At 38.2% G+C, this 21,586-nt stretch overlaps 1 protein-coding gene across 9 annotated transcripts in view; it reads left to right on the top strand.

The window, feature by feature from the left end:
* PPP2R2C (protein phosphatase 2 regulatory subunit Bgamma) overlaps positions 1-21,586 on the top strand; it is a 187,711-nt gene that overhangs the window by 141,419 nt on the left and 24,706 nt on the right. For all 9 annotated transcript variants that reach the window (XR_002438068.1, XR_002438066.1, XR_002438065.1 and 6 more), the window contains 2 exons: positions 7,515-7,679; positions 19,973-20,142. Coding sequence is in view for 1 of the 9 variants with exons in the window: in XM_021394905.1 (XP_021250580.1) it covers positions 7,515-7,679; positions 19,973-20,142 (335 nt within the window). In the remaining 8 variants the exon portion in view is untranslated. The remainder of the gene's footprint in view (positions 1-7,514; positions 7,680-19,972; positions 20,143-21,586) is intronic.

Raw genomic sequence — 21,586 nt, 5'->3', positions numbered from 1 at the left:
AGTAAAAATATGGAATACTTTTACTATATTATGGCACAAATACTGCAGCACTGGGAATTTCTGTAAAGTATTTCTGTAAGGTATATGAGAGAATAAATTGCGTATAGGGAAAGAAGAAACTCCACCCAAATCCTCTAAAGAGTCTGTACCCTCCAGCTAGAAATTCTGTATCTGCCTGTTAAAAGACAGATCTTCCTAAAATGCATGAGATTTTAATAATAATCAAGAAATAAATTTATTGATAGTATTCTCTGTTAGTGCATAGACTTTTTTTTTTTTTTTTTTTTTAAATTATTTCTGCTTTCCCATAAATCCCTGGCTATTCTGAGATGCAGTTAAGGAAATTGTATATGCTGTACTTCTCTGTACTACGTGAGACTGCATTCAGCAAACCAAGTAGCTCCTACTCAGTTCTCTTTTAAACATCTCATTCATTTCAGGATAATATGTTTGTCAGTGATGAGATGATTTTGCCCTAATTTATAATTTTTGCTTGCTTTATTGTACTGAAGTTGTACCTTTTCTTGGAACTCTTGCTGGTGTGTGATACATGGTGCCATTTGCCATACCATAGGAAAGACTGCTGCCTAAGAGAAGCTGAGCTAAGTAACTTATTAGGTCTTTTCTCTTCATATTTTATACATACCCGAGTTGCTGCTCAAATCTGCTGTGTTTCAAATGCAATGTTAAGCATCTCACAGTAGTTTCAGACAAATAATCATTAATTAACATGCAAATGTATCAACTAAATACTACTTTGCACCTTTTCAGTGATAGAGTACTATACACTGAAAACTCCAGATGTGCTTTTAAGCACAGGTCTTCTGTTGACTCATCCACTTAATTTTGCTCTCAACTCCATCTGCATGCATCTGCAGATAATGATTTCATTGCTTTTGAAAATTTGGATGTGCATGTGGTTGCAGCTAAAACAGGCATGTGACTGTGTCTCCAGATGAAATTGCGGGCATTTTGTTCTAAAAAAACAAGCTGAAGATTCAGTTTTTAATTACATCAACATTTTCCAGTAGCTACTTCTAACTTTATTATTCCTTAAGAAAATTAATGGTTGCAATGTGCATGAACAGGCCTATCTATGAGAAAATTTGCATCTGATTTGCACCGTTGCAACTCCAAAAGACAAATATAATAGTTAAAAGAAAAAAATCCTCAAAACCAACCAACTGTGGGAAGAACTGAGTGCATACCTGCATACTTGGAGTACTGAGGGTAGAGAGGGGAGAGACTTAACGAACCGAAACCCAGAATTACTGCTCCTGCTGGCCCTTAAGCTGACCTCTGCCAAATATTTGCCACTGGCTCTGGTTCCTCTTAGGTTCCAATGAAGCCAATGAAACCTTGCTTTCTAAACACATTCAAAGGCTCTGAATATCCACCTCTCTTCTCTTCCTAGGTTTTGTGATGTTACAAACAAAAACAGAGAGCAAAATTGGACACAAATCTGACTGACGCTGTAGCTATTAGGCTGTGAGGAAACAGGCCATCTTGTACCAAGAATTCTGTGCTGAACATGTGTGATGCCATTGCCCATGGAGCACTATCATGAGTTAAGAGAACTCAGGAGTTCAGAGAACTCTGTTACCATTACCTCATCTACTCTTTGTAAGCACTTTGTACTTGCTCTTTGTATAATGAACAGTCCTTTTACTTCGTGTTTGCCCGGCACCTAACGTAGTTGTCCATGGGTTGGCTTTCCAGGTAGAGCTGAAAGACTTGTAGTAATTTTACTATTTCTATATCTATCTCGTAATCCTAATATGAGGAAAAATACAGAAAAAAAAAATGCCATCAGAAGCCAATATACTATCATAATGGCACCACCTAAATGCCTTTGATGGAAGCATTTTGTTGCCAATCAACATCAGCAAATCCCCACCAGTGTGGGAGGCAGCTGCCAGCCTTCCCAGCTTCAGTCTGGTATCTTGAAGAAACATTGTAAGGACTGTGGAATTTAAAAATGGAATTGGGCTGACCTTGTACTACTAAGTCATTTTCACATACGGATCAATACCTTGCATTAGCAGATATTAGGTACAAGACGGCTTGAAGGAGCACACACTTATGCAGCAGTTTCTTTTCTTGTGGTTCAGTAGAGTAAAATGGTACAGACAACATAATTGCAACTCCCTGGGCTTTTAATAAAACCCATATAGCACATGCTTTTAGTGGAGCAGTGGGAGAAGGCTGCATGATAAAAAGCATTGACATTGGCTATTAGGAGTACTTAGAGAATAAATACTGGGTCATCTCTCTGCCTAAGGAAACAGATAGAAATTTGACAAACAGGCCAAAATCATTAACCTATTGATAATCCATTCCAGAAATCCTTGACTCTTGAAAAGGTCTGAAAGATAGAGATCAAAAAGCTGGAATCTATCTAGTAGCATCCTTAGTGTTGTGACATGCCTACTGCAGAATTGTCCTTCAACAGTGAAAAATATATCTTTAAGAAATGAAAAGAAACAGTGAGGAGATAGCTATTAAAAAGTTAGGTCTCCTTTCTTTCATAGTAATTGATGTAATCTCATCATGATGTTATCACGCATACTGAGGCCCGATCCTTTCCTTGCTCCCCTGATACAACCTTCAAGAAAACTGTGGGCATTTGGAATGAATTCCCTCAGTTGACACATGGTATAGGAATGATATAACCACCGTGTAGGAAGTGTAAAACTGGTAGAGCATGATTTGTAAGCATCACAGTTCCCTCCTTGTAATGAAAATGGTGTGCACTAAATTACTAACAGAAGAAATCACTTGGAGAAATGCTTATATTAAAAGTGTAGAGCCTCAACAGGACCACAGCAATCAATTACCCCAAACTGAAGCCCTGGCAGCTTCCATGAATTGCTATTGATTTCAGCTCCTAGTCAGTGAATATTTCTAGGTCTAGGCTAGAATGTAGGTGTGAGATGCAGACAAAATTAGGTGCTGGAACTGGCCTCTGTGGAAAACACAGGGAACATACAGGTTTGGGAGGATGTGCTATGCTGAATTTTGTTTTTTGAAAGTGCTTACAAATTTAAAAGGAAAACAAATCCCACTCGGGTAAAAATGAAGTGACAAAACAGCATATATTGAAACAATAAGAGGATTTTTTTCTCTTATGAAGTTGTTGTGGAAAATTGTCTGGCTTTCTAAATAAAGCCACTCTTCTGCATTGCAGTTGAGATGCAGAATTTAAGAATTTAACAGTTCTTTTCTGTAGCCTGAATGTGAGTATAGCAGTGATTTCCTTCCTGCAGTGAACATGCAGAAGATGTAAAAATGAATCCAAATTAATGCAACTAGGAATAAGTCCTTTATGTGCTGTATCTTCCAAGTTGTAAGTTTGTTATCTACAAAATTTGGTTTCTGATAGTATTCCTTGTTGGTTTCTAGAAGATGGAGCAGCTGTTTCTTTATGCATGCTGTTCACTTCAAAGGGAATTTAATCTGTTTTGAGGAAACAGCTATGTATCCATTATCATACAGGGAAGCTCATTCTGGAACCTTTTTTGCTCAGCAGGAACCCTGTATGTTTTCCAGTGTCTCATTATACACGTTTTGGCATGAGCATAAAGCACACATGTTCATTTATATTCTAGGTGATCAAATGGAGAAGTCTGATCAATGGAAATTTTGGATCAAGGTGAGGGTCATCACTGTAACCTGCACTAAAGGAAACGTTATGGACTGGTTTCTCACAGAAGCTTCTCACGTTTTTCTGCTAGACCAGTGGCCCAGAGGCAGTGGAACAAATCATCTTCCTCCTTCCTCATTTTAATACCATCTGCACAACAGCAGCACAAATGGAATGCAACTAATCATACAGTATAACTGAATGTGTTGGTGTTGCACATTGTTAATTGTGCTTTTCTTTATGTTCTTTCCTACTTCAGTCAGGTCCTGTCCTGCTTCTTTTGCTATGTAATGCCTCTGCTGTTGAGCAGTGTCAGCAAAGGCAACCCAGACGTTCTTAGCCAAAGCTCAAGATTACATTGCCTGAGAGTATCTTTGTTGCCTTTACCAAAATTAGCTCCTGGTCTTGTAGCTCTACTAACCCAACTGCAACAACGCAACCTCTCACCATCCTGTGACATTTAATTTTCATTTTGCTATTGAGAGCATCTGGAAAATTTGTTGACCTCCTCATAGCTTCATTCCATTTCACAGAGCCAAGCAATGGTGGTGCTACCTGGTAAGTAAGGAGATGGCAAATAGGTGGTATAGGAGGAACAGAGACTTGTTCTAATGTTAAGGACCAAAAAGTCTGCTAATGCATTCCCAGTAGCTGCCAAGGCACCAGTTCAGCTTTCTCTTAGTGCAATCTGCCAGATCTGGAAATTCCTCCTTGGCAAGCATGTGTGGGAGTGAAAGCAGTGTGAAGATCTTTCTCGTTTTCTGAGGGAAATTCCTACCCTGTTCAGGCCCAGTAACACTAGGGTTTTCTTTTTAGGACAACAGTTATAGACCAGTGCACTGCCAATTGTAGACTGTTCAGTCATTCAGTCTCTTTGAAAGCATTGGTCCTAATTATTTTTTGTGCACCTGGGAAATGCACCACATGATGTGGTAGACCAGGACTCAAATGTGACTTTGGTACTTGACATGTGGGTGAACTGAGGGAGAAGGACTGTGACCTGGTCAAGACATCCTTCCGCAAGATAAAATTGCAAGGGAAGCCGTTAGCTTAGGAGTGGCTCTGCAGCTTTGTGCTATTAGAATACTTTTCCCTTCAGCAATGGAATTTTCATTTAATCAGTTTCTGCCAAATACCCTCTTCACTGAGCTCTTCTAGTTCACCACATGCCAGGTTTCTGAAGAACATTGTCTGGTCCAATTTTTTAAGTATTTTCCTGCTGAGAGACATTGTGTTCAAAAGGGGGAAAAAAGGGAAGATGGAAAAATAGAAATGCAGTGTCTCATGGGAGATGCTTGCCCTTACCATGTCATACTAGTTTAAATACAGTTCCCACACATCACATGTCAAGCTGTACTTGATTGTTTTCAAATAGATGGCAAAAATCACAAGAGGAGGAAAATGTTCTTTTGTGTGACATGTTCTTCATTTGATACATTGGGTTCTGTAGCTGTCAAAGCAAATGCTGTTTTCCCGTCTATTATTTGGAGTAAGTATCTTCCACAGCTCTCTATTCCTTTGATTATTTCCTTTAATACAAGTGTTAGTTTTTTTTTTTCAAATCTGATGAAACAGTGAGTTTCCTATGGTGCGTTTTCTCCATGTTCCTCTATAGGCAATGAGGTTTTTTTCCTCAGTGGAGATTCAGATCACATCTGGAAATACAGTCCCTTTCAAGTATTTTATGCTTTTCTGGCAGGCGAATGGAATACTTAATTTCATTATTCAGTGTAGGGTTATTCATTTCATGCAATGAAGGGAAATTCGTCAACATTGTCTACAGCATCCAGAAAAATGATACTTACCGTGACTGTTCACATACTCTATTTATTTTTTATATCTTTCTCATCACTCAGCAATAATTCATCTCTCTGCTGAGAGGTGAAGTTCTCATACTGAGTTACTGTAATTTCTCTGAACTCTTGAAAGCAATTCAATCACTGAAAGCGATTGCTTTTACTTAAATATATTTCTTGAGACAGATACACAAAATACAAATAACTGAATAAAGGTTATTTTTTTCTCTATTAATTTTCAGGAATATTTAGTGATACTTTATAAGATCAGGTAAATCAATGTAGCTACATCTTAATATTCATTGTGCTAATATTAATCGTGGTGGATTATTGGAGATGGATGTGAAAGTACAAGTAAGGGGGAATGCAGTTAAAGTGAATCATTAATTCATTCCCAGTTGTTATTAAATGTCACAACGTATTTATAATCTTGCTGATTCTTTCCTTTTAAAACCATGTGGTGTAAAAAAAATCAGTGTGAGGTGTTTATCTATGCAAAGTCCTCTAGATAATTATCTCTGAATCTTTTGTATTGTTATGTTTGATTCTACTGTAGTTTCTCTAAATCTGCATTTTTGGAAAGATGAAAGTATAGAATATAGAGTTAGTGAGAGACTGAACACTACTCCCGCAGAAATCAATTAAAAGCCTTCCATTTGGAAATGTGAACAGTGGGAACCGAAAACAGCCTAGTATCATTGAGACATGATTTCTCTTGCCATTGGTAAAACAGATTTTCTCATTTATCTTATCCTCTGAGTTGTTTAAATTTTGAATGTCAGCTGATTCAAATTTTATGTTTGGGGAATCCAGGCACTGAGGTGATTTGTGTTTAGGGAACTGAAGTGGGGCTCAATAGATCTGAGTTTGTTCTGTCGTGCATTTCCCATGTGATCTTATGCTAATCATTTTCTGCCTCTCTGAGCCTCATCAAAATAGAGTAATGTTACTCTTCTTCTTGTTCGAAGGATTTGTTAACATTCGGATGGCTTATCTACAGTGGATTGCTAACGACCATGTGAAAATGCACAATCTTATTTAAATATACTGCTTTACATTTGCACCCTTCTTTCATTTTATGCCTACTGCTTTCTTACAGCTTCCTCATGAGACTCTTTCATTCTTTATCAGCAGTCTTCCACAGGCTGGCTTTCTCCTCCAAATAAATGCTTGCTAGGTTACTCACCAAAACAGGTAGTATGTATTGGTGGATATATACTGAGGAGGCCTCAAGTGAGCTACACTTCATGTGGATAATCTTTCGTGTTCCAACTGACAGATCTGTGCTTGGGAAACTGCATCTTTGTTATTTTTTTTTGTCCCAGATTATGTCTAGTTAAATGATTCAGACGTATAGTTCTTGATTCCTAAAATAATATTGATTTCAGTGGAGAGCATCTTTCACATGAAAAGAATGAAATTTCTAATACTTATGCAAGTATTAAAGTTTGGGCAGCAAAGTCAACACTGTGCTCAATTTTTTTTTGCAAAAACATTTTTTTTTAGAGAGTAAATTATAATATTAGATATGTACACAAAATTATTTGCATAAGTTCTGGTTTTGTACACATTTACCTTTGCAAAAATACCTTTGTTGTTTGAGGCTTTTAACTTAAGGTACACATATTGTTTAGATTAAGTTGCATGTTTATAAAAGCCAGCAAACCTTTACTGGAGTGAGCAGATCTGAGTTGTACATTGTTCTCTATCCATCAGTATTGTCTGGAGTACAGCAGTAATGTCAACGTCAAATACAGGAGATTTAGCTACCTTGTTTCTCTTAGTTTAATGAAGGTGGGAATTCCAAATCTGAAATACTGTTTCTTTGATGTCCATGTGTGCACAGCACGGGCAAATGTTGACTACTCATAGCATCTGCTGTAATGCTGCTCTCGAATAGTGGTTTTTGAGTTCTGTCTAGGTGAGGTAAGCAAATGCTCCATCTAGAAAATCTTTATCTAAGAGTATTAAATGTATGGATGCTTTTTAGGTCACTGTGCTTCCTTCGAGAAGGCTATAAGAGTCATAGATAACCTGCAAACAACTCAATTTTCCTTAATGAAACTTCCATTCAGACATTGTAGATATAAAGCCGGCCAATATGGAGGACCTGACGGAAGTGATTACAGCCTCTGAGTTTCATCCCCATCACTGCAATCTCTTTGTCTACAGCAGCAGTAAAGGCTCCCTGAGACTCTGTGACATGAGAGCATCGGCCCTCTGTGACAAACATTCCAAGCGTAAGTCCTTCCTTATGTTTAGCTCCAGATGTACTTTGGTCCCTTCCATCCTCAACAATTTTGTGGTTCTGTGGTACTTCTTCAGTAATTGGTCAACTTAAATAAAAACCCCTAAAAAAAACCCATATTGTCATAGAAGAAGTCATCTGCCTTAATGTGATTATATATATAGCCTGTAAGACTTTGAAACAGAGCCCTCTAATTCATGACCATTTGTATTTGAAGCTTATCTAAGAACGAGGAAGAAGAGTGTGAGGTTGTCCTCAAAGGGATGAAGGAAAATGTATGTTAGTAATGTCTTGCTATCAGCTCTTTTTAGTCTTGATAAGACAGAATATAGGTTATGCCACCTCTACCTTGGCAAACCCAGGTGCTTTTCCTTATGCAAACCGTCTGTCTATTCCTTATCTTCTAAGACTGAAAAACAACAGACATTGTGTCATATGGTTGTATCCAATGAGGAACTGAGAACCTAATGAGCTGTGGTGGTTTTACATTAGGCACCTCTGAGACTGGACTTCCAGAACACTTTTATCTCACAGAATCAGGTCTTCAGTGTCTTTGGCAATGTTCAATCATTGGGAAGGAAGTCTGGGAGAAATTCTCTTAGTGCAAGGGTCACGTAAGTGGTTTTGTGTCAGTTTGTGTCTGAACCTTTTAAGGTGGGTGGGTTGTCTTAGTAGGTCAGGGAAAAGAAAATAGTTGAAGATTTTAGTGAGCTGTAAGCACTGCATAGACTTAGCACAGTTCTTTTTTTTTAACCGAAGTAGATATAGTAAAGAGGCTATGATTAGACCTTTTGGCTGCAAGGAGAAGTGCACTTGCTCAGAACCTCTTAGGGTATGATCAGTGATTGCAGAAAATGAACTTTCAGGACAGTTTCCTAAGCAGAGGTATTTTACTTTTGTTAGCTCTATCCCCTCATACATGTAGGGGGAATCAATACTATGAAGTGAAATGCAAGCACAATGTGATCTGGTGCATTGTTGTGAGTTATCTTGTCCCATAATACTTTCATTTCTCCCTACTAGTATGTCCTTCTTGCCCCTGTAATTCAGTGCCTAGTGCCAATCATAACTTATTAAAACAAGAATACAATAACCCTCGATGAAAGAATGCATTTTATGCCAGAAGGGAGCGCAAGGTCTAATGGTCATTGATTAAACCCTATTTTCCAGATCTGTGAGTTAGAAAATAGCCATTTAATGTAGCATTGCTGCACTGAGCTGAAGTCAAGCTCATTGAGAAGCCAAGTGTGTAGAGCATGTACAATACAAAATTGAGAAGGTAATAGTAGAACTTCCAAAGCACTAAAAGGAGTAGACCTGCTGATTGGAATGATTTCAGTGTAGCTCTCATAGGCATGCACAACTGATGATGTAAAGCCTGTAGCAACCTAAAAGGATATATCGTTGAAATCAAACCATCTGGGCGATGAAATGCTTGCATGATGATCACTTCTCTAGTACATTCTTGTTGTTTTGTACATGGTGTACATGCGTGATTAACACTTTACTCTCCTAGCTCAATTTTTCTTCACACCTTTCATGCACATGACTGGCCTGGCTTTTCAAACAAAATAGCTATGACTCTAGTCACTGTAAACCCTCATGTTCTGCCATGCAACTCTAGTTTCTTCAGTCAGTCTCTTTTCATGACAGTCTGTACTTCAGTTGCTGTTCTGAGATTGTGATATGCATATGTATTTTTAGGGATAAAAGGTCCAGTATAAGACTTATAAAAATACCTGGATGCTGAGGATATGTTGTGAACTTCTGGTTTTATTCTTTTCCCAGACTTTTTGTTATACAAATCTCTGTGGTTAGGCTAAAGGCTGTTGCAGCTTTTGGAGGAAGGGCCCCTCCATTTCTAGAAGGCTAGAGTGTGCTATGAATAACTACTGTGTTAACTGTATAAATAAATTACAAACTTAATACCTGTAGTAGAAGTCCCTGACACAGGATGTTAATAAATTATAGTGTTGTTGAAGATTTCTGTTTTGTTAAATTCACTGTTGAAATCTCTCTATTCAGCATTAGTGACAGCAATGCTACATGGTTTCCCGTATTAATCATTCAAGGCTTGGACATGGAAGAGACTTCTGTATCTGCTTATTTTTGGTGTCTAGGCTGAGATTTATTAGCCAGCTGCCAATCTGTGTGATGAGTTATAGTGGGGACCTCTGTCCAAAGAAAAACTGTCTCAAACTACCAAATCCATCCATAAGGCACTGAGAGAGTTATCGGGTCAGTAGCTGAGTTTTAAATGGTCATTGAGATACCGATAAGGTATGATAAAATATGTTGTTTTTCTAATAGACTACCTGAAACTGCTTCTTATAACACCTCTTTAATAGATCATACAATGCTGGGTGAGCAATCAGAAGCAAAACATATGTAGCCATTACAAATGGATATCCAGGAGAGCCCGATCTGCAACTGTAGGAGAGATACATACATAATACTGCTTCATTTTATTGTCAGACTTGGCAAATAGTGCGAGATAATCCCATCAAAATTTTCTGGAGAGGAGGAGAAAAAAGACTCACGACCCTGCTTATTTAGAATATTAGAGGAAGAAAGTATTTTTTTGCAATCTACAGGCTTATAGGTAAAAATGTAAAATGGTTATGAAAGTCAGACCAAAGTGGCAAAAAATGGGGAATTGATTTAAATGTTATGGAAAAAGATTAATATTTATATCAATATTAAAATATTCATCTAAATAATATGGAATAATGACGTTTTATTGGAGGTGTAATTCAAGCAGTGTGTAGCAGTGCATTGTAGAAAGGCAGTGGACAAGGAATCTGTGAGAGCAGGAAAACAAGGGAAGCTAACAGCTGAAATAATCTCATTGTTAGAGCAGCTAGCTAGAAGTATCCAAGAAACAGAGGAACCTGTCCCTAATTCCAGAAATTGTCATACAAAGGATTCAGTTAACAAGGAACACAAGCTAAAGGCTATTGATGCGTTACGATTCTCCTGACTGAAGAATTCCTACAGCAATTTAAAGCACATCTGTTTGATTAATGAATAGTTGCTAATTTGTTTTGATTTGTCTTGCTAATACTGTGTTCAGAATTCCTTACAAATGTGCTGGGAGATACGTTCTTCCAAACAGCTTGTAGACTAGGTAGGTACATATTGCTGTTTCAGCAAATCGTCTAGTGAAGCAGCCAGTGAGAAAACAGCTTGAGCATGTGAAGTTAGAAAGAAACAAAGGGTTTTTTCAATAGTTCATCAGAATTACTAAGCTCAGAATTAAGTGGAAAATGGAAACTGTATATTTATGAAACATGGAAATTTAAGTCACTGGAGTATAACTCTTATTGATATTCAGTGTAATAGCCTTAATATCTTGCAGTTATTGCATACTTCAGAAGATGTAATCTGCTTAAATGTCATACGTTGCTTTAAGCATTTTTTTAGTGTTCATTTCTTAATGTCTTTGTAGACTAAAAAATTGTTTCCAATTATCCGTTGCCCACGTGCAAAATTTAGAAAAAAATATTTCAGTGAAGAAGGAGGTTCTCTTTCAGATTTACTGAAATATTGCCATGGTGGTCTTTAAAATAGAATCTTGGGGGTCATCCTCCCCCTTACTTCAAATAGAGGATCATTTACAGATGACAGGCAGTCCTAGTGGTCATCTTCTCTGGACTCTTCCTGAAAGGTGCAAAGCATTACAGTTGTAAAACCATAGCGTGGTTAATTGATGTCTTAAAGGTATAAGTCAGCTGAGAGCAATGCACAGTGAACTTCAGGTTTGGCTTGGGACCTGAATGTGTGGCAGTGTCCTCTGCTTTCCATGAGAGCCCTTGACCACATTTTCAGTTGAAATTTGGACATGAAAGAAGTGCCGGTCCTTTCACTAGGATAAATGCCACTATCCTTCAGTCAATTAACTGAGTTTTGTTATCTGCTGTTTTTTTAGAGCTTGTCTTGATTTTAAACTTCAGAATTCTGGACTGTGGAAGCAGCCACAACAGAAATCAAGGAGAATATATTCGAACACGTTGAATTAAAAAAGTTAAATGAGTGATATTTACTAACCTTTTAAGGGAGATTGCAATTACAGAGACAAGACAGCTTTCAAACCTCTAACTGAATATGGATTATCTTTCATTTGCAACAGAGAACAACCAGAAGCACAAAAAAGCCTGTGACAGAGTATCCCTGCTGGATTTGCTAATTAATATTGACCTTTCCAAATGAATGATGCTTATTGTATGACTGGAAAAGAGACAACTTGTTTTTCTTTTATGTGAGCTTTACATTGGAAATACGCTTTTTATTTCTGCATCTGGTTTCATGTCAAATTACCATCTGAGGGAGAGACAGCCAGCATTCTCCCTTTGTGCATTGAGAAGCCACTGTCAAAGTAATGTCCACTTGGGCAAAATCTGCAAGGTTTTGAATGACAGGAAGGGAACTTATCTGAGCTTCCATAATGATTTAATCCCGCACTTTAATAAAAGTTTGTTCCCCTTATCCTAGTTCTGGATTTATTTTCTAAGCATGCACTACAAAGGCATATTCATTTCCATTTTTATATGCACAGTGAAAAAAATGTGCCTGTATCCTGATAATTTTGTAATTATGGCTGCTACTAAAGATCTGTTATTCTAATTTTACACAAAATAATTTTACACATAATAAATTTTACACATAGTAAACTACATACTGGATAGGATCCTTCCTTGTGCAGGAATGTCATTGAAATTTGGTAGAAAATTGCCTTTAGCGTGGGCTCCAGAGCTTCCATTCTGCTCAGTTTATATGGAGGTATAATAAAGACATTCAAAATATGGGCAATGAAGATGAGGAAATGCTTCTGCAGAAATACAATTATGTCTATATAGTATTTCCTCCAGTTATGCAAGATATGTTAAAATTAAATCAGAGTAAGAAAAAGACTGATTTATGTACTTCTAGCTATCAAACGGTAGGAAGAAAGAAAAGCCTGAAGCAATGGTGAATGATTTATGATTGAAGAGGTGTTTCATTAACCCCTCTCCTCCAACCACACACAGATAAAGCAAATAATTGCTGTAAGATTGCTTTAATTATTCAGACTATTAAAATTCCTGTCTTGTTTGCTTAATTTTTTAATAGCAATAAATACTGCCTTTCAATATCTCTTGAAATCAACATTATTTTTTCAAGATCCTGTTTCAGTGGGGGAAAGAATCATTTATTGCTAACCTTGTATATCAAGATTGAAAAGACTTATGCATGAATTTGGCTATACAAGGGTAGTTTCATGTTCCATTACCTTCCACAGCATTGCTCACAACACATGACATTAAACAAGCACGTAAGTCTTTGTGAGACTGAGGTTTAAAGATGATTGTTCCTCCAGATTAGCCTTGCATTTTTTCAATTCCTTGCTCTTTTAGCACCATTCCTCTTTATTAACAAACTCACTGGCAAAGTTACATTAATGTAAGCAGCTCCATAGTGAAGCTCCCACCCACTGATCCTTAGCTATTGATCTGGCTTTGCCTTTCAGCACTAATGCACTATCCCTTGTGGTTTGTGACAAGCTGCAGCAACTCGCCACAGATGGTAAAACAGATTCTTAAATATTGATTTGAGGCTCCACTTCTAAAAGTCAGATTCTCTAGAGGTATTGATGAGAAGCCCAGTTTTAATAACAGGTCACTGGATAAAGGAATGCTCTGCGGTAGGTGGAATTTCAGTCTTGAGGGTGGCTTCTGAAACTTATCCTTGCTCAGAGAAGGAAAATGATGTATAACTGAACAGGGCATGAAGACCTGTCCTCTGAATTTGAGAAAAAGAAAATTGAATTAAAAAAGAAGGTATTTTTTTCAGATCGAAACAGGATGAGCAAATGCAGAATGACTGACTACGGTGTTTTAACTGGGCAGGTGGCTCTGCACCACGTGGTTGTTTGCAAACTCCCCCCTTCCCAGTGGGATGGGGGAGAGAATCAAAAAAAAGAACCCACGAAGTAGAATGTGTGGGTTGAGATAAAACTGTTCATTAACACAAAGAGAAGACATATATATATATATGTCATAATTATAATCCTTCTCTTCGTATATATATTCTTGTTATATATATGTTTTCAATATATGTATATTCTTGTTTTATCTATGTACATAACAAGTAATACGCAAGGAATTGCTTACCGCCCCCTGACAGATGCCCAGCCAGTCCCCAGAGCAGTGGAAGAGGAAGAGCTGAATTCCCACCCCCTTTAAAACTCCTTCTGCATTGGTGTCATATGGTAGGAATATCCCTTTGGCCAATTTAAGTCAACCATCCTAATTCTGTTCCCTCCCAGCATCTTCACCCCTTCACTGCAAATGGCCTTGGCTCTATCCAGCGCTGCTTAGCAGCAACTCTAAACATCGGTGCGTTATCAACATTGTTTTTTTCCTAGAACCAAAACATAGCATCATACCGGACACTCTGAAGAGAGCAGTTTCGTCCCAGCTGAAACTAAGACATCAACCTGTAATAATATAAAATGTCAACTAATTATGGTTAGCTATTTATGTGTCATGTCTTACCAGATAAATGTGTTGTAGACTGCATATAAAGTTGGACTAAACCATTCCCCCACGTGCACATCTGTATTAATCCTTGCAGAACATAAAGAAAGGATTTTCATGCTAGCAGTATACCCTGATCTTGAAAGACAGTTTCTGCATGAAGTGGATATACAAGTGGATTGTCTTAATAGCAGACAATAAAACATTCAGAGGTAGTGAAATATAAAGTAAATAATAATGGTAAATCAAACTATTATCGTAAGCAGTGAAACTAAAAAGGCATGAAGATACCATGAATTTCAAAGGAAGCATTGCAGCTGATTTTAGTTTGCTCATAATGAACTCAGGAACTCTTCAGTATGGAATCCTAAAGTGGATTTTAAACTGTGTATTAATGACCACCTGTGGGTAAACCAGAGGTCCTGCCAGCTCTGAAGCATAACAGAAAATATAAGAATGGAGCAAATATATAAACTTTGCCCTTTGTAGTTTGCTATGGAAAACTTGAGGTTCAGGGAGTCTAGCAAGAGTGAATTTACATGCATTTCACAGAGCTCACATGGATTTTTTTTTCCTTGAAGTTATACATTTATTTTTCAGCCTACATATAATTTTTACCATTCCCAATATCTATCAGTGAAATCTTCTGTAACTTAATGAGGCATAGTGTGAAGAACTGTCTGCTCCCACCTATTCTGTACTTACCCTTTCCTAGTTCCCCTTGGTGACCCCTGCTTGCTTATTGGAAGGGACATGTACAAGGATAACTGTCCTTCCCTATCCATTCTTCTTGTGCCACTCAAAATTACAGATCTCTGAGAGCAGTGTAGACTGAGGAGTCCTGGTCTGTTTAGCTGTTCTCTGCTCATGTGATGCTTTTGGTGATCGCTGTTGCCTATTTTTGTGTCTTTGGTCCTTTCCCAGTTTAGAGATAAGACAGAACTAAACATAACTCAAGATGTGATCACATATTGAATCTAAATGGCACACACACACACAAAATGGTATTCTCATGTTTTCTGTGGTGTAAAATAGTTTTAAAAAGTGTTAGTATTTTTACATGACTTTGAAATTTAGCTTAGTTTTTGAGCAAATCACAGCTGTCCTGGGAATCTGTGCTAATTTGCCATCTAAATTTGTTAGTGTGGTTCAGTCATTAGTAAGATTTTCAGCTTAGAATCATATTTTATGAGAAACTTTTATTAGTATTAACATGTAGTCCAAAAAAAAAAAAAAAAGAATGTTTAAAGTTCTTGTTTATCAGCTCTGAAGAGAGCATCTTGGCTCTTGTCCCTTTGGTAAGCTGCTGTGGCCGCTCTGTTCAGAAGGGTGAGATTCCTTCATTTCCATTACCATTTTCAGCACATTTCAATTAGATGTTGCAGCCATTTCCATTTGGGATCTGACTGAAAGAGAGACTTAATTTAGATGATAAATTGTTCAGCCTGGGACTGCATCTGTTTTCTGTGCTTATGTAACTTCAGGCCCACTGAGAGAATCCCTGACCCACCGCTGGTACATGTGTGTCCAGTTGAAAAACACCTATTGTGTGTGTGTGTGTGTAACCTGGGGGTTATCTGCAATGAGTCCTTAATTCAGCCTACCTGCAGTCTGTGTGAATTGTTGGACAAAGCAAATGATTCCTTTTGTTGTTCCCGCATCTTCCCTGGCTCTGGTCTCTGCAGTCTCCTCTCTCCTTGTTAGTCACACTGCCCTTTTTCTGGTGTTCCCCAAACTGTCTTCGCCAGTTTGTAGCTGTGGCCCTTGAGCAGGAGCTGGAGAGTGTTGTGCATCCATTTGCTGTCTTTGGAGGGAGGCAGGGAGCTGGGAGCTCATGGTGCAGGATTTCCAGGTACTTCAGCATAAGTAATGGCACTTAAAGGATTTGGCATCGACTATATGTGTGAAAATGTGGTCACTGTTCTCATTTCGATATCTATGGCAGGTTGGTTTTTTTGAACAGGAGAAGCAGTGAGGAGTTGGTAGTCCAGTTTCACTTTTTCATCCAATTTTTTTTTTTTTAACGTTATACAAATGGATGTTTTCAGGGCACAATGCAAACTATTAGCAGTATTCTCTAGGAAAAAGCTTTGGAAAGCTTTTGTTCTTAAATAGAATGTAGCTTCAGGAGAACCTTTGTTCTATAATACAGAATTATTTTGTAAGGCTGGTTATAATTTTATCCTATGAATGATGAAATTTCTTACCAACTCTGTGGAGCTGCGTAGGTTTCATCTTTAGGTGTTTTTGTTTTCAGCTAATCATGTTTTCTGAAATACATGTAGACACGATTCATCTTTGGTTTTCTTTTTAAATCTGTTTGGCCTCATAATAGCAAAAAGTTGTTTTTATCTACAGTTCTTCTTTTGGCTGGCAGTAACAGACATCTTCAAGGTTCCTGTTTTCGTGCCTTAAGGAGTACATGGTGTTATCAGAGCCTTCCCCTCACCAGCTCTCTTTCTCTCTTTGTTTTGTTTACTGATAGTTCTCAGTAAACCCTTGCAGTTATCATCAAGTGCTCAGGCCATGATAACAACATTTTGCCAAAGCTTATACTCTACATTTCTCCCCTTCAAAAGCAATGAAAGATTTGTTTAACTGAATATAGTTGACATTTCTTCTATCCCATCAATCCCTGTATACACTTATAAATTCCTGTAGAAAATAAAAAGTAGCTCCAGATAAACTTTCATTATATTAAAAAGGTAGCTTTTCTAACTCCTGCTCCATATTATCTCAGACACTGTTATTGCTTTCCCTTTAAATAGATCTTTTCTTCTTTGTGCTTTGGAAGACATTATTCACATTTGAATTTGGGAGCCATCTCTCTTGCAGCAGTGCTGTGAGAGATGTGCTCTTTTTCATCCAGGCAATAGTGAAGGCCAGAGAAACAGGGACGTGAGAGGAGTTCTGAAAATTTTGCTGAGGCATTAGCCAAGGTCCTTTAATATAACGTAAAGGATCACGTATATTCCTTGTGATGGTTTGGGGAGGAACACGGGATTGTGTGTGCTATTTTGGACTGTGATGCTGCACCCACCATATGAGCCATCTTTAACATTATTTTTTAAAGTTCATATATGCCAGAATTTAGACCCTGTGGTGATTAAAGCTCAGGCCTGTGAACCAAACAGTAATTTTCAATGGCATTGAGTCTGGAAATCATGATGACTCCATCAAAAGTGTGAAATGGGACCAGTGAAACAAAGAGAAAAACCTTTTCTGAGGACACAGAATTTTATGTTTTCTGAGACTGAAGTTATGTTTTGTCTGTTGCTAGGGTTGATAGCTGGTTGACTCCTAAAACATCACTTAGTTACAATCCACTTGCTGTTCTTCAGTGGGATGTGCAGTGGTGCTGTGTGATTGATCTCTTTCCTGCGATGAAACTGTAGATATCTGCATATGTTTCTGCACAACAAATGCACACTTTGCCAGTGCCTTTCGCATCCACCAATAGTCTATGTAAGGTCAGAGAAAACAAAGGCACACTAAGAATCATTATTTTTTAAACGAGATGTGAGATTTTCAGCAGATGGCAGTTCCTTTTGAGAAAGATCATATTTTTATGCCTCAGGCTTTCTTCAGGATTCAGGAAAACAGTGCTCTGGCAAGTATTCCTCACCCAGCCCATCCTTCTGCCCAAAGTATGGAATTACTTCTGTGCAAATCTACCCTGGTTTTCAGCTTGGGAGCAGGAAGCCTGGCAGAAGGGGACTGCACATTGCAGGAAAGTCTCCCCTTGGTTATGCTGACTATAGGAGCTATCTGCTGGTAGAATTGCTGCCTTTTTTTCTGCAGCGATATTGGGCTTTCATGCCTGCAGTAGTTTATGCAGCTTAATTAATCTAAGTCTTTCTAATACTTACTGTGGTGAGGCTAGAAAAGCAATAAACAGTGCAGATAAGGGATGAAATGGTTTAATCTCATTAATTAACAAAACACAGAGCATCCAGGTACAAATATTACTTCTCTTCTAATCCCTGGCAGTTGGATGAGACACATAGAACTGAGAAAATACATCTAAGCTGTAAATGAAGGTGTAGTTCAGTTAGGTTTTCTTTTTATTTTCTGGTTTTAATAGCAACTTCACATCATAATTAGGAGGATGAAATTCTTGCCAGCCAAGTACATAGTTTGGACAGATTAAAGGCAAGAGGTATAAGAAATGATAATTGCTTCGTGCTCGTCAGAATTCTATTGAAAATCTGACAGGATAATTACAAAACACCTGCTTTGCGGAATGTCGAGGCAAATTTTTGAAGAGCTATTTAAAGTTGCTCGTTTACAGTCTGTCTGAAAAGTTTTTCCCCCTCTTTTGAAGTAGTTCAGAACCATTTAGATGTGTTGTACATGTACAAATATAAACCTTATTCCCATGTGCATGTCTGGCTGCATTCTACTGCCCACTCCCAAAGAAAATTGCCCATCATTTTTTTGCATTATCCCCTCATCCTTCGCCCATGTACTCACCCTTAGCTTTCTGCCGAACGTTATTTCACCTGATGGAAAGTGTAATCTTGTTGCTTTCAACGGGCTGAATCATAGCCATAGATAAATGAAATGAACATTCTGATGGACTATATGAAGAAGTCTGTCTTGACTGACAGCAAGAAGTTGTTCTGCTTTCAGCACATCTCATCTTAGAGGGCACGGTGATGCTGGGTTGGTGGTTGGATTTGATGATCTTGGAGATCTTTTCCAACCTTAAGGATGCTATGATTCTGTGAAATGGCTTTTCTTCACCTGCTTTTGGAACTTGAAGTCAGGCTCACCAAATTGCCGGTTTTCAAAGAATATTCTAGACTTAGGTGCCAGAACCATACTGATTCACAGTCCCTGGAGGTATTAAAGAAATTTTAGATGTTGTACTGAAGGACATGGTTTAGTGGGAAGTATTGTTGATAGGTAGATGGTTGGATGGTTGGGTGATCTTAGAGGTCTTTTCCAACCTTGGTAATTCTATGATTCTGGGATTTTACTGATAACTGAAATTCTGACTTCCTACTGAATTTCACCATATGAGGTCATTTGAATCACAGGGCTACAGAGTTCTGCAGAAAGGCCGCAGAATGGCTCAGGGATCCTGTAGGAGTTGAGTTATGTCTTAGCTCTCTTTTACCAGAGGTGACCAGCTGTAGGACCTGACGCCAGCACCACCTAGTCTTCTCACTTCTGGGCTCTGCCAGGGCTAGAGTTAGTGCAGGATTTTTGGGGGAATTTGAAGAGACCTTGGTTAGTGTAATGGGCTTTTAACAAATGAGGTGAGATCCACAAAAAACCAGTTGTTTCAATTACTGCAATTCAATGCGAGTCATCAATATCATTACTGTAGACAGCCAGACAGGGATGCCAAGGCCCCTGTACACCTTCTGTGTGACAGGAACACCTGCATTTTGGTTATGTGTCAGAAAACAGGATGTGGGGACCCCAGGAAGGATGCCCACAGATGAACTGCCTTGCTGTTCTGTATCTGTAGTCAACTACTTGGTATATTTATGTGGTTTCCCAAATAGATGCTTTGGGACCATAGTGATAAGGTTAATTACTGTAAATTTGAAGCTTACTGTTTGTACTCTTATAAGATAATCTTCATATATAGAGATAAAAGAGAAAGGATAAAGGTGCCAGGCATAGAATTAATTCTATATCGTGTACATCTGTATATTGGATTTCCTTGTTTCACAAGAAATACACAGCACAGATTGTGTAACAGTGTGTTTCTTCTGTAGAATTCTGATCTCTCCCTTGCTTCTTTTTCTTTAAACAGTTTATGAAGAACCAGAAGACCCCAGTAATAGATCATTTTTTTCAGAAATTATCTCTTCAGTGTCAGATGTCAAATTCAGTCACAGCGGTAGATACATGCTAACAAGAGATTACCTCACTGTCAAGGTTTGGGATCTGAACATGGAAACAAAGCCTGTAGAAACGTACCAGGTAGGTATTTCCTACTGACCTCCTCCTTATTGAAGCGCAACAATTGAAAAATTAAAATACTGAAGGTTTTCTTAAACTTTTCCTGCTTGGTCTGAGGAGCTGTGAGTCAAGAGTTGTTAATCAGTGTGATTAAAGTCCTGATAGTGGAATCCTTGCAGTTGCAAAAGGACAATTTCAGCGTTAGTAAAGTTGTGCAACTCCTAGGGAATCAGGATAACAGTGCGGAATGGGCTCTTGAAAGAAACAATGCTTCCAACAAGGGAAATCATCTCTTCACTTTGGCATCCATTTTCAATTGATGTATTCTACTATTAACATTTGAAAGAAAGTGAGGAAACGATGTTGTGAATTGATTAGCATTCTGCTCCCTCTGGGACTGGTGGGAGTTTACACCTTTATCATTACAGAACTTTTTTTTTTCTAAACCTTCACTATACATTTCTCCCTTGTGCCTAGTTGTAGAAGAGATCGTTGTTAAATCCTAACATTACCACTGACGCAGCACTTTGTGAATGCCAGACAGACACATCTGGTTGCCTGCATTCGTTGTGATTTTATCCAGACAAAATGCCGGTGGCTGCAGCCAGCGCCGTGTTTGTGCTCTGACATCTGTTCTAGTTGGCAGTAGAGGTCTGAGCTTACGTTTTGTGACTCTGCCTTGAAGAGGGAAAATGTGTCTGTGACACAGAAAATGCTTGTAACAAACATGCCGTGAGAAAAAGCTGTTAAGCTACCTAGAGAAGAGTATGAAAAGAAGGGAAAATGTCATTCACCTGGCTTACATGTAGAGACGGTCCTGCAGGACTGTGGAACTTCATGTCTATCTAATGGCAAGTGGGGCACAGTAGTTCACAGTAACTACTATTAAGATTATTTTTAAAATAGTTTGTAAGGAGAATTTGGTGGTGGGTCTTGTCAAAGCAACCAACATTTGGCATCAGTAAGATTGGAGGTGTTTATTAGAAAGTGTTCAGTAGACAAAGTAGGCGATGTTTTCCAATGCACCCACTGCATTTCAGTGGTTCCCCTTTGCCTGTTAGCGTGGGGAACTCTGGGCCTGTGTACCTTTAAAATGACGGAATTGGTTTTGCCCTGAAAATGGCAGTATTTGCAATGCTAAATGTGTTTAAAATGTTTTCTAGTGGGGAAGGTAAGAGTGAGACAGTGTTTTATATAACAGATCTCAGATTTTAGGAACTTAGATAATATATTGTTTTATATTTATGCTAATGGAGTAGGCAACCTTCTCCCTGGAGAGGAATAGCTGGTCAAGCCAACCTGTTCGTCTTGGCTTTGACATCTGCTTTTATTTCCTCCTGTAGGTAGCTGTGAAACAAGCTGGCCACCTTTAAATCAATCTGACACCCAACAGTGGGGCCAATTAAAAAGTTACATTCCTCCATGCTGGGATGTGGAAACTGAGTATAATGTAAATTTTTCAGTA

The sequence above is a fragment of the Numida meleagris genome, chromosome 4 (assembly GCF_002078875.1).
Source record: "Numida meleagris isolate 19003 breed g44 Domestic line chromosome 4, NumMel1.0, whole genome shotgun sequence".
Classification (NCBI taxonomy): domain Eukaryota; kingdom Metazoa; phylum Chordata; class Aves; order Galliformes; family Numididae; genus Numida; species Numida meleagris.
The sequence above is the reverse complement of the archived record's forward strand: the minus strand, read 5'-3'. Positions and strand labels throughout refer to the sequence as shown.